The sequence below is a fragment of the Pecten maximus genome, unplaced genomic scaffold, assembly GCF_902652985.1.
Source record: "Pecten maximus unplaced genomic scaffold, xPecMax1.1, whole genome shotgun sequence".
Lineage (NCBI taxonomy): Eukaryota > Metazoa > Mollusca > Bivalvia > Pectinida > Pectinidae > Pecten > Pecten maximus.
Genome location: NW_022979584.1, coordinates 58250 through 71976, shown reverse-complemented (window position 1 = coordinate 71976; position 13727 = coordinate 58250). Strand labels below are relative to the sequence as shown.

The window sequence follows — 13727 nt, the reverse complement described above, 5'->3', positions numbered from 1 at the left end:
TTGAGGTGTCCTTGGCGAGTTCATGATCAACGCTCTCCATATTATACCTTTCCGAGTTTCTTGTATTACATCATGCACGTCCATAGGGTTCTGTAGCCGGTCTTATGATCGGCTACGACAACCACCCGTTTTCCTCCTTCCCGTTCCTGGGAATATGAAATTGCTCGGAGCGTCATGGCCGCGATCGCCCCGGAGCGCTGTGCGCTTACAGCTAAAATGTGTAGCAGAATGTAATTTAGGCACATTGCATATTTGTTTCTGTTAAGGATTTGAAACTCGCCACAGGCAGCCATTCTGGGGTATTCCTTCGAATCGGCAGCCTGCTGGGCCTGGAGGGCTCGGATGAGATCTGCTGGACTGATCTGCTCGGCGGTGTCCTGAACGGCCTTCTCGATCGCTCTACGTCGCGTGATCTGGCCTAGAGAATTGGCCTATCTACCCATCCGCGCCATTCCCTCGCGACACTTGTCAACGTCGCAACCCCCTGGTTTCGTTGCGCACAAGAATGACAGAAATTCTTTCAACGACCCCAGATGGGATCGAGGTCCCTGGCTGCTAGGTTTCCCTGTTGGTTTCCAGCCAGTAAGCCAGAACAGACCAGACTTTGCTGGAATCCAACAAGGAATCCAGGTTTGGAGTTGGACTCATGTCCGTGCACATCGATGTGACATTGGAGTGTTTGCGGTCGATGTGCATGTCCACTCGTGTCACAATAGATGAGCAGGCAGCCATGGGGCACTCCCTATACGATTTTGCCTTAACCACCTGCAGGTAGGGCGTAATAATTGTACCCGCTGCCCCCATTGCATGATCGTAAGAGGCGACTAAACTTGGGATCTTATCTTTTCTCTTTCTTCACCCTAATGTCTCCCTTGACAATGCCTCACTTTTGGCCTTTAGTTGAGTGTTCGCCCCTGTGAGGAAGGCTTTGGGTTCTGTCCCCTGGCCGAGACATACCAGAGTCTTTAAAAATGGTAGTTGTTGCTCCTGCTTAGCGCTCAGCGAATTAGGAGTGGGACGACTGGTTCGCCCGTTGTCAGTATAATGTGACCGGGTGGGGTGTTCTGCTGGGTGTCTTCGGCAGTATGCTCCAGTTAGGTAGCACTATAAATCGGCAAAAGTTCCAGCCTATAAGGAGACTTAGCACGAACATACCGTAGCCTCTTAAAACACGCATACGCATTACCACACACATTCATGTCGCACGCACGGGATGCCGTCCTTAAATGTCATTAGCTGTTAATAGGACGGTAAACAAATTAAACCAAACCAAACCAAAATGTTATGTAGCATCGTATTGTTTACCGGCTGCAACACAACAAACCCTGGGGTTTGGTTATGTAGCAATCTGAACACAGGCTTTTACAACATAGGTAATCCCAGAGCTTGTTGTGTAGTATCATGCTTTTACGTGCAACATAACTAACCCCAAGGTAAGGTTATGTTGCAACCACAGTGAACTTGTGCTACATATTTTACTCCCAGGGTTTATTGTGTTGCATAATGCATATTTATGCAACATAACTAACCCTGTCACTGTGGTTAAGGAAATACTTTTGAATATCGATTTTTAACATTTTGAAAATACTTTTCCAAACAGTTACTAAAAGCAAATTAAAAACACCTTTTTATACATTTTTCAGGATTTAATAGAGGGTGACACCTGAAGGATGTCACAGATGGAATGAAGTGTAGTAAGGGCCGATAACTCTGTGTGAGCACGTTTTGTCAAAATCAATCAATATATAAGTTTCGACCAATAAAAAGACTGTGTTGCTCGTAAAGGCAACAAAACGCATAAAGTTGAATTTTCAGTCCCCTTAATATCCCCATATATCAAATCTAATTAAAATTGAACATTTTCTACATTTCGACCAATGATAGACCAGAAATTGGCGACCATTTTGTTTAAACGTGAAGTGAGGCTACGAGAGCGACCGGTGTTCAATGATGTACCTATATACCAAATATCATCAAAATCAGATGATATCGGAATCTGGACCAATCAGAGGCAGAGAATTGGGGCAACGAGAGGTATCGTGTGGAAATAAGTACCAAAATACTAAATTTTATTAAAATCAAACGATATCTAGATCCGGACCAATCAGAGGCCGAGAATTGGCGGCCATTTTGTTTAAATGTGAAATTGAGGCTACAAGAGATTTGTGTCCAAAGATGTTCCTACATATCAAATTTCATCAAAATCGAACAATATCTAAATTTTGACCAATCAGAGGCCATGAATTGGCGGCCATTTGGTTTAATTGTGAAAGTGAGGCTTTGAGAGGGACCGGTGTCCATTGATGAACTTAGATACCAAATTTCATCAAAATCGGACGATATCTAAACCCGGACCAATCAGAGGCTGAGAATTGGCGGCCATCTTGTTTAAATGTAAAATTGAGGCCACAAGAGGGACTTGTGCCCAAGGATGTTCCTACATATCAAATTTCATCAAAATCGAAAATATCTAAATCTGGACCAATCAGAGGCCGATAATTGGCGGCCATTTTGCTTAAATGTGAAATTGAGGCTACAAAAGGGACTTGTGTCCAAGGATGTTTCTATATATCAAATTTCATCAAAATCGAACAATATTTGAATTTTGACAAAGGATTGGCGGCCCTTTTTTTAAATGTGAAAGGGAGGCTACGAGAGGGACCGGTGTATAATGATGTACCTACATAACAAATTTCATCAAAATCAAACAATATCACAATTTCCACCAATAATTAGAAGCCTCTGAGTGTCAAATTTCATTAAGTGGAGGGCTTAATTATGTATTGGTTATAATTATAAGTTATCTTGTAATAATTCTCGCAATTCTACAGGTTTCTTGAATATGGCATGTTGATTTAATTAGCATCTATCCAATCCCAATATCTCGTGTGTTATTCAATGAGGTAGCCACCGACTACTACAAGCAGATCCTGACTCTAGATCTTCATATGGCGATAAACCCAGCTAACAAACAATAGATTATGCACTTGTAACCCTGTAAACACTAGCCGCAATATGCCGCTCAACTAGAGAGATCTTCAATTTAGTTCAATCGGTTGAGCGTAAGACTAGTAAGCCAGAGGTCCCGGGTTTGATTCCTAGCAGAGGCAGTGATTTAAATTTAATTAATCGATCATGCTTTCTGTTACATTGGCGCCCACGTAGGGTCCCGGGAATAATTATCAGGAATGCTCCACAAGCATCACGAGTTCTTTCCTGGAGGGGGAATATGTAACCTGGTAAATACTAGCCGCAATATACCCCTCAGCTAGAGAGATATTCTCTATAGCTCGCTCGGTTGAGCGTAAGACTAGTAAGCCAGAGGTCCTGGGTTTGATCCCTAGCGATGACAGCAATTTAAATTTAATTAATCATGCGCTCTTTTACACACCCACAGTATTCTAATCAATAAAATATTGACATGCCATCTAAGATTTTAAAATGTCATGTAAATGATGTCAAAATCCTGTGTCCAAAATTTAAGAGTTCACAAAGCGGGCAAAATCAACCAGTATTCAGCCTATATGGATTATGCCATACCCAATCAGTCATTTTGAGTTTGTTATAAAACATTGAATAATTTATTCAGTAATCACTTCATTATAACTGATAATTAATTGAATACATGAGACCAGGTGAGCAAGTTATCTGTTTTTATCTTTAAATTTGCCAGATCACAAATAAGGTAATTAGCAAGTTTCAAATTTTAAGTGAATTTGAGCTAAAATTCATTTTAATGAAGCTTAATCAAGCGTAAAAAATCATGTTTTTTTTAACCTCTTATGAGGTAGCAGTGTACACCAGTTTGGCGGGTTTCTGAAAAATAAGTGGCATCTCTTAGTTTGAGGCTGGGTAGTAGTTGGTGACTACCTCACTGAACAACATGCAGGAGGCCTATCGCGTTCCATCGATTAACAGCACTGAAAATAAATGACATGCCTTACTCTCAACTATGTTTGTGTTGTTATGTTTGCTGGGATTATCACCCCCTGAACAGCCAGTGTCATTTTGAGGTAGGGTCTCCTTGTAGTAGCTAGTGACTACCTCACTTAACAACATATAGGAGGCCCTTCACATGCCATCAAGAACATATTTTTTTCACATGTAAATAAAAAATTAAAATATGTTGGTATGGTACAGTATTTGAGGTAAAAATATTTGAAAATTTACTCATGTTTACCTGTTTGTAAATGATAACTTGAATCAGAATATTTTGTAAAATAGTGATAAGATATTGGGAGTTTTGTAATTTTATCAAGTAATATTATATAATATCTTTTGCAATAAGTTAAAATTGATTTAAAAAGATAATAAAAAATTAAACTTCATGTTTTCATACCCAAAATAACCGAGTTGAACTTAATGCAACATAATAATTGACAATATTTTAGTATGAATTTATCAGAACAGCTTTCTCGCACATTGTTTTCTTTGGTGCATGCGAGCGAAAGGTTAAATATGTAGGTATGCTATTTGAGGCAAAGATACTTGAAAATCCACTAATTTTCCTGTGTTCAGATGACATTTCGAGGACTATTTTGTAAAATTGTGATAGCTGAATTCTGGTTACTCTGATTTTGTCAAATAATTTTCTATAATACCTTTTGTAATAAGTTGAAATTAATTTTAAATCAAAATTTTACAAAAAATAACATAACATGTTTTAACACCAAAATTAACTTAACTTAATGCGACATAATAATAGACAATATTTTAGCATAAATTTGTCAGAACAGCTTTCTCGCACATTATTTGCTTCGGCGCATGCGAGCAAAAGGTTTAAATATGTTGGTATGGTATTTGAGGCAAAGATATTTGAAAATCCACTAATTTCTACCTGTGTGCAGATGAAATCTTGAAGACTGATTTGTAAACACTGTGAAAGTTGAATTCTGGTAACTCTGATTTTGTCAAATAATTTGCTATAATACCTTTTGTAATAAGTTTAAATGAATTTTAAAACAAAAATATTACAAAACAAATTACATAACATGTTTTCACACCCTGTAACTGAGTTTAACTTAATGCAACATAATAATTCACAATATTTTAGCATAAATTTGTCAGAACAGCTTTTTTGCATTAATTAATTCTTCGGTGTATGCAAGCGAAAGATTTAAATATGTTGTATGGTATATGAAACAAAGAGTTTGAAAATTTACTATATTAATTTTGTTTATTTACATGTATGCAAAAGACGATATGATTTAACCTGTCCAAATGCACAGTCTCAATCAAGGGCATGTTACAGACTTTAATTGCAAGTTGTAAACATTTAAATATAATAGACCAGTACTATACGATTTCATTAAAAATTTCAAAAATGAATTAATTGCAAGAAAAAAAGTTGTTGATAATGTAACGTGAAGCAAATAATTTGAATAGTTTGAACTGGTCTATCAAATCGTAAAATGTCACACTGGCTGACGTTATTGAATATTCCATGCAGGAAGTTTCCACTCCGCAGTGTAGATGGTTCAATTTAAATAGTTCTACAAAATTAAATGAAATCTTAGTCATATTTAAGTCGCCTGCGTTCTACATATGATTGTAGTGATTTGTATAATGTTCATCGGTAATGCTAGTCTTTCTCGTGCGAGTATATACTGTCAGTATAGGTATGTAGTAAGACAGACGTGCCCGAGTAAGGCATCCCTTCACCGCGGGACTCTAGTAAGTCTATGTCAGTATATGATCGGTAAAAATCAAAAATTATATTTCATTTCTTTTTTCACAAAGCAGTTCATATATCAGAGAAGTTGCAAAGTAGTAGTCTCAGGTGTGCTCTTTCACGAGATAGCCTAGTGTCTGAGAGAACATGGTTCTGTGTATATTTAATTTGTCACCTCAATCTGGAGATTCCCGTTGGTATTTTTAGACGTAAACAAGCATAACTGGCGAGGCTATACAAATAATTAAAGGATAAGGTGCAATAAGGGCCATTTTTGGCCCCATCATAGATTTTCTTTGTTTTTGCAACAAAGGTGCATAGATATATGGGCTTTATAAAAAAAGTAAATTTAATGCGTTTCCGTGTTATGTTGCCTAGCAACCAGCCTGACAACAAAGGCATGCTAATTTTGCTAATTTCAATGATTTCTGCCATAAAAATTACTTGTTACTGGACCGAATTACAATAAATACACTATTTGTTTTTTCCTTTAGTATACTCAGTATTGTACATGGCATTCATAGAGGTATGGATACCTTATAGAAGGCTATTTTGATCTTAGCAACCACATATTTACCATAGCAACCACATCAAAATTACTTCAAAACATCACAAGTTGATTTAAACAACGTAAGAATCAGTAAATAACTTTTTAAATAACCGTTAAAATGCTATTTATCAGGGAAGTTAGACAGACAGTAGGGTTGTAACATCACATACAATACCATAATAGTAACGTGTCAGTCTTTGGTTAAATGGTTTAGTGGTAAAAATTGAAGGATATGATCACTAGCTTCCCACTAACCTAGGGGGTGAACAACCACTAGTTGTTGTACGTTGTGAATTGTACATTGATGGATATTTCTCATCAAAGTGACTGACTGTTTCATGTTCATGACATATTAAGCACTTCTGACAAAATTCCATTGCAGCAGGATGAATAACAAAGTCCAAGAAACAGTTTAAATATTTTATATTAACACTTTATATGACATTATTAACAATAAGTCATTATATGAACCAATTCTATCATTTGATACCATATGTATAAACAAAAATATTGAAATATCATGTCATTAGAATAATATCATCAGCACATATCAACATATCATGCCATCAAACTATTATACACATCATCAAAGTATCAAAACAATGAAATAGCATGTTATTAGAATATCAAAGTATTGTTTCATCAACAATAAATATAGAATGCCATCGGGATATCAAAATATCTAATAAAAAAATCATAACATGTCATCAGAATAGCAAATGGTCATGGCATCAAAATAGATCAGAACATTAAAGGATCATGTTATCAACAAAACAGCATGGCATCAGAGTATTAAAGGATAGTGTTATCAAGAAAACAGCATGGCATCAGCATATTAAAGGATAGTGTTATCAAGAAAACAGCATGGCATCAGCATATTAAAGGATCATGTTATCAAGAAAACAGCATGGCATCAGAGTATTAAAGGATCATGTAATCAACAAAACAGCATGGCATCAGAATATTAAAGGATCATGTTTTCAACAAAACAGCATGGCATCAGAGTATTAAAGGACCATGTTCAACAAAACATTATGGCATCAGAATATTAAAGGATCATGTTATCAACAAAACAGCATGGCATCAGAATATTAAAGGATCATGTTATCAACAAAATAGCATGGCATCAGAATATTAAAGGATCATGTTATCAACAAAACATTATGGCATTAGAGTATTTAAGGATCATGTCAAGAAAATAACAAAATAGCATGTTATCAGAATATAAAAAAAAATGTTGTCATAGAATATCATCAAAATATCATGTTAATCAAGATATAATCAAAGTAGCATGATTAAGGTGAACATAATTTTCCAATGGTTAATGAATCCTGATATTACAGGAATTAAGTGATTTCATTTGAGAAAATATAGATATTTACCAAAATGTCCACTAACATGTGTGACCACATAGCTGATACAAAAAACATCTAATCAACATTACGTCCGATGAGAAATGATAAAATATCAATGTCATAATATCCACCAAAATAAACCGTACACCTTATCACTCCTCCGGGTCACTATTGTCGCTATCAGATCCGTCTACAAGTTCTGGAACCTTAGCAGCGTCTTCCAGAAATGCAGACCAGTCTTTTACGCCCCTAACACTTCCCACATGTCGTGCATATCCCAGATACCACATGTGCGCATGTGCCGACAACTCGAGCTCCAGTCTTGCATTGACAAAACCAGCCTAAAACAACAGCGGGACTGTACTCAATCCAAAGAAGATATTTCTTCGCACTGGTGTGTCGACTTTGAATACGGGCACGTAGCATACCATTAACCTCATCATTAACCATGATTGTGTAGTCGCCGTCCTCGCTTAAGTGCTCTGATGTGTAAGAACGAGCAAGCTTCACTTGGTACACTCCTATAGTCAGGTTTCTGATGTCTTCTTCTGACATGGAGGGAAACTGGTCAACAGCATCGGCAACATCTATAGATTTCCAGGAGTGTTTTCGGGTGTCGAGATTCTCCTCCTGGACACGCTGCTGAAGAGCATTCCCCTTGGACGCCAGAACCTAAAACAAGAAACAGATACTTTGATCCATTCATCATTCATGCCACAATTCCAGACTCAAAATAACCTTATAACCATTTTTTGATATAACGATAATGTTAAGTTTTTGCAAAGAGATGTCTCTACAAATGTAAAATTAATCAACTCTAGTGACAAAAATTATGGTAATACACAGTCCGACTCATGAGATATAGTGTATCCTAGTTTATCTATTTAAGTTTTTATTACCTTCATCTTAGCTGCTACCAGTTGGTCACCTTCAGTTGTGCCAGTGTTGAGTGGTGTTCGGTAGCGGTTGCACAGGGCTGCAACAAGCCGCACGTAGTCGCCGATGGCTGGTATCTGTGTGTTCGGCATGACATTCTGAAGATATCGCCACTGCTTCAACCTTCCATTTACTGACTCGACTATCCATCGTATTTTTGTAACGAGTCGAGAAGCATTGGCCTGGAACAGAACATAACACAAACACTTTAAATATTTTTTCTATTTATGACATTCTGAACATATTTAATCAAAGTGACAGATGTTCCCCAACAAGTGTATAAACATGTAAATAATATGGATACAGTTCTCAGTAGCTCTATATGATGCGTTTGTCTGCAAACATCTGGCATTCATATTGACATGATGTATAAAAGTTCAATACTTATTTATGTTTACATTCCATACATTTTTTTTTCAAAATGTATGATGACTGCACAATATTTGGTAATGTTGGGAGCATCAACACAACACTAATTATAATTGTTTATGTCACAGAAGAATTGCAATGAAACAACCTCTAGGTAATTGTATTACTTAATTAAATTGTAGGTTTATACTCATAGTAATAACATTGAATATTTTGTAATATTACCTCTTCTGTTGTGTGTTGTTTTTGACCTTTCTGAAGGAATGTTGGCATCTGGTACTTTATTCCGAGTTCACTCAGAAACTCCAGGGAATCCCTAAATCCTCTGTCCACAACTAGGAGGTCATCTGTCTGCAGCCAATCCTTCATGTTCTCCATGTTGGTCTTGATATTGTGTTTCAGTATGGAAGCATCGTTGTTTTTTTAATCGGCGTGATATGGTCCCAGAATAGAAACGATGTACCCAGTTGTTGTTACGATTACCATGGGTTTGACGAGTGGTCTATTTTTATGTATGCTGTAAGATCTTCGTTGAAATTGAAAATTGTTACTCTTTTCAATGTATATGTATGTGCCGTCCACAACTAATATAGCGGGTTTGTTGACCATGGTGCCAAACAATTCTTGCGCTAGTGGTCTTGTATGGTGTTCAATTACATCATCTCGTGTTACATGCTGGAACCCCACATTTCTTGGTGTGAAATTAACAGAAAGAAATTGTCTTGCACTCATAATCGCCCTGCGCACACTAGATTTTCCTATATTAAATAAAGTGGACAGTAGTCGGTTTGACATACCTGTTCTCAATTTAACGAGCAATAACGCAATACATGTTCTACTTGTTCGGTTTTTTGTACATCTAATGGATGTGCTACTCGATAAAAGTAAGCACAAGTCATTGAAGTCAGCTTTTGTAATGCCTGTGAGATTCTGATAATCAGCATCAGTTAAAGAATGGTTATTATCAAAGTCAATTCGGTATCGTTCATTTCGCACTGCAATAGCTCTGATGTTTGCAATTAGTGACGAAATATCAGTTTTATTGAAATATGTGCTGCCTTCCTGAGAATTCGTCGAGTTGTCGGTCACAGAGCAAAGTGCCTCTTCATTGAAATATTTATCTGAATCAAGGTGTTTACAGCAACATCTAGATCCAGCTAGAAGCAGATGACCCTTTTCTACAAATAGTCTAGTTCTGCAGTCGATGGAAACTGTCATCAATTTTGAACCTCTCTTTTTGCATATACAGCAGGTGGAATGACTGTTACCAGATGACAAAATGGGTAATGGAATATTTTGAGGACTTTTAAATTGGTTATCATTTCTAGGTTTTTTAGGCGGTGGAACATAGTTCGGATCTTTTGGTGTATCTTCACTATCGGTCACATTTTCACACAACTTAGGTTTTACAGTTTTTGCTGACCTTTTGTATTTCACAAAACATGTTTGACATGTTACATCATTTGCTGCAACTTCTATGGTTAAATGCTGAATAAAGCCTTTGTAGACATCAGTGTTCACAAATCTTCTTTCTTTTGGCCGTGTACGTTTGCCACAAGCAACGCATTGAAAAGACTTAGGCCCGGTCCCTGGCATTCTGCAATACAAATCATAAATAATATTTTAGTATAAGTTAACAAATATTAATTTCTTTTTACATATTTTGTCAATTTAGTGGTTAATATATATATATAGTATAGCCCATGCTTTTTTAATCGAGAAAATACAACAGGGTTTAATGCAAACTAGTTTGAAATGATTTTAATACATTAATTTTACTAAATAATTTAGTATTGACCTATTTTAAATGCTTAAATACTTTTCTGCATTCCTGGTTAATGTCACATAACCAAAATTTAAGTGAAAACTCAAATCAGGTCATAAAAACATTAATAACACAAATATAACACTGAATTTGGGAAATCATGTTTTTTTTTTGTTTTTTTTTTAAAAGACAAAATTCTTATCTAGATTTGGCTTAAAAGAAGTAAAATTATTTGATTTTTTAATATTAAATTATAAAACGAATTTCACAGACATACTTGGAAGATTTAAAAAAAAAAAAAGAGAAAGAGAAAAAGGTCATTTTAATTTCCAAAAGAAAAAAAATATGACGTCAAGCGGTCTTGAACCCGCGATCTTGTGCACTGCGGCCAATCATTCAACCCCTCGACCACGCTGGCGGAATGTCATAATTCAAAGTTTAAATGCAATTTATACGTTTGGAAGTAAAAGCCAGCAGCGTAAATTTTTCACGTTCCATTTACAACCACATTTTTCGATTTTCGACTATTTAAACTGTGCGAGTACCTTAACATTACAGTTATTGTAAAAATCATGGTATTTTATACATAATCTTCTAATAAACCTGTCCTACGACGGTCAGTGTAGCTGTTTTTGAAGATGTAAACACTGAAACACTTTGCAGCTGTCGTCTGCCCGCGTCGGGGCAGCAGAAGAAACACATAATTTTCTTTCTTTTCAAATGATTTGTATAGATCTACCATGATCATAACATAAAAACAATTCTTTATTGATAACGAAAAACAGCAAACACTAGGGGATGTACTGTTGAGCCTGTCGTAGTTAAAGCCACGGCGACCGAGCGATCGAAAGCAGCACTGTACATTGTATGTGTATGTTAATGACAGGACTGAAAGAAAAGGCCACTTTATACGGAAGAAACTTGCACTTTGGTCAGATTTTGGGAACAGATCAACGCTTAAATACCTGTTTCTACTGCTAACATCTTCTGTTGAACAAATCCATCAGCCAAACTTCAAGGAGGACGATCAGTTCTCTCTTCTGTCATCGCGAAATAATGTAAACAAACACGTCTTCGATGCCGGTCTATTACAATATAACGAAACAGCCATGGTGGTGACGCTTTCCGGAATTAAGTTTGTTTTGCGAGATAAAAATATGCCTTGAAAGTCAATATTTTATATTTATTTCGAAAATATAAATTATACATATTATTTTGAACAACAATACGGATAAAATGAATTTTGTTTTGATTTTAACAAGATGATTATTTTCTATTTGAGTTGTCTTCCGGACTTCTGAAAACCGTGCTTTCCGGTCGTTTTTTTAATACAGTATACGTCATGGCAACAGCGTCGGGGGCAATCGTCGTTTTTTTCTTTTTAGGATTTGGCCGCATTGATGTCCCAGCATAAAATTCAACACATGCACGTAACATTTTTATTTTATTCCATTGGCAAAATATGATGCTGGGACATCCATGCGGCCAATCTCAAATTTAAGTTTTTCTGAGTGAAATTTCCAACAAAATGCCTAAATCCCGCATATCGGCGTCAAGTAAACTCATTTTTTGTTAGATTTTGACAATTATTTAAAAAAAAACGAGAATTGTCCCCTAGAACTACGTTTATTCAACTTCTTATTGAGGCATACACTTAAACTAATTGTCACAGTTTAATTTCTCTAAATTTTGGGGCCAAAAATGGCCCTTATTGCACCTTATCCTTTGGAGACAAAGCAGGTCTATCCCTACAGTAAATAGCAAATAAACGGGAACTATTCTTCGTGCATATCTACCGTCGTTTGTTTATATCAACGTAAACAAACAAGTTTACTTACCGTTAGCGTTAGGCCTACGAGGCTTCGGGAATTTGTTTGACATTCTGAACGCTGGTTTGATTTTTCGCATGCATGTTTGTGAAAAGCGACAAACAATGATCGTGACAAAGCATCTATATCCTGGAGCATTGCCTCCGATATTGAAAAATAGCAATATATACTGGCAGTAACAGTAAAATACAACTGAACCCAGCTCACCGATCACTTCAATCAAAATGCGGCTTCCACAACAAACTTTCGTGACGAGTTCAGGATGGGCGTTACGTCATCAGAACATGCGATCGTCTGCTATAGCAAAATACCCCTGTCGAGTGGAAAAATACTGAGAAGGTCGAAAAAATAGGCCATTTTCAAAACAACATTGTGACCGTTCTGATAAAGATATCGAAAAACTAAACAGACGGTTTTCTTCAGGAAACATTTATCTATTTATATGTGCATTGTATATGTTTCTGGATTTTTTTTTCGAATTTTGAGGGTGGTTTTAACAGAACCTCTTAGTCAAAATGACGATTTTGGCATGTTTGACCCAAAATATCTCATCATTACGAATTTCCACAGGGATACCAGATACATCCAGACCTAGATGGAGCCGAGTTTTACAATGGTTCAAAAGCCCATAAAGATTGTATGTGTCATTTTTTCCACCCCCAAATCGCTACAATAGCCGGCAAAAATCGCGAATTAGCTCGTACTATCATTACGTTCCGTAAGGAACGATAACTCCAATGAGTTATCGCCCCTCACTACACTTCATTCTTTATAACTGAATTCAATTGAGAGAGAGAGCATCAGACTACTTTAAAAAGTAGTCCAGGCTCGGTAAGTGGAACCTGCTCTCACGAGCCCAACAATCACACCTGGTGAACATAACTAAATATTTAACATATATACATAGGTGGACATACCTAAATATTTAACGTATATACATATTTACAATTTGTAAATAAGCGTTATTTACAAATGATTATAAAATCATCCTAACAAATCATCATTGTTATTGGAAAAATATAAAATACAAATATCAATTTTTATTTGTATTTTTTTAACAAGTTAATATATAAGATTAATTAAATTAAATGAAATTGAAAATCAAGTCTAAAAACACAAACAATTACAAATTGTTATGTAAGCAATGGAACAAAAAATTCGAACTTGGTATTCTAAAGTCAGACTTTTTTCAATAATAAATATATTTACATGAAAATGTCACAACCAGTGATGCCAAAAATAAAATAAATTC

General features: G+C 36.0%; 2 protein-coding genes across 2 annotated transcripts; both read right to left on the bottom strand.

The window, feature by feature from the left end:
- Positions 1 to 520: 520 nt before the first annotated feature.
- On the bottom strand, positions 521 to 9293 carry LOC117318999. Its single transcript, XM_033873913.1, has 4 exons — positions 9107 to 9293; positions 8476 to 8694; positions 7862 to 8248; positions 521 to 607 (listed from the first exon to the last, which is right to left on the bottom strand). The coding sequence occupies exons 1-4, from the start codon at positions 9257 to 9259 to the stop codon at positions 521 to 523; spliced, it is 846 nt and encodes a 281-aa protein (XP_033729804.1). The 5' UTR covers positions 9260 to 9293.
- Positions 9287 to 11794, bottom strand: LOC117319000. The gene is made up of 2 exons (XM_033873914.1): positions 11612 to 11794; positions 9287 to 10478 (listed from the first exon to the last, which is right to left on the bottom strand). Exon 2 carries the CDS (start codon positions 10475 to 10477, stop codon positions 9305 to 9307), a length of 1173 nt encoding a protein of 390 aa, XP_033729805.1. The 5' UTR covers position 10478; positions 11612 to 11794; the 3' UTR covers positions 9287 to 9304.
- Between the last annotated feature and the right edge of the window lie 1933 nt (positions 11795 to 13727).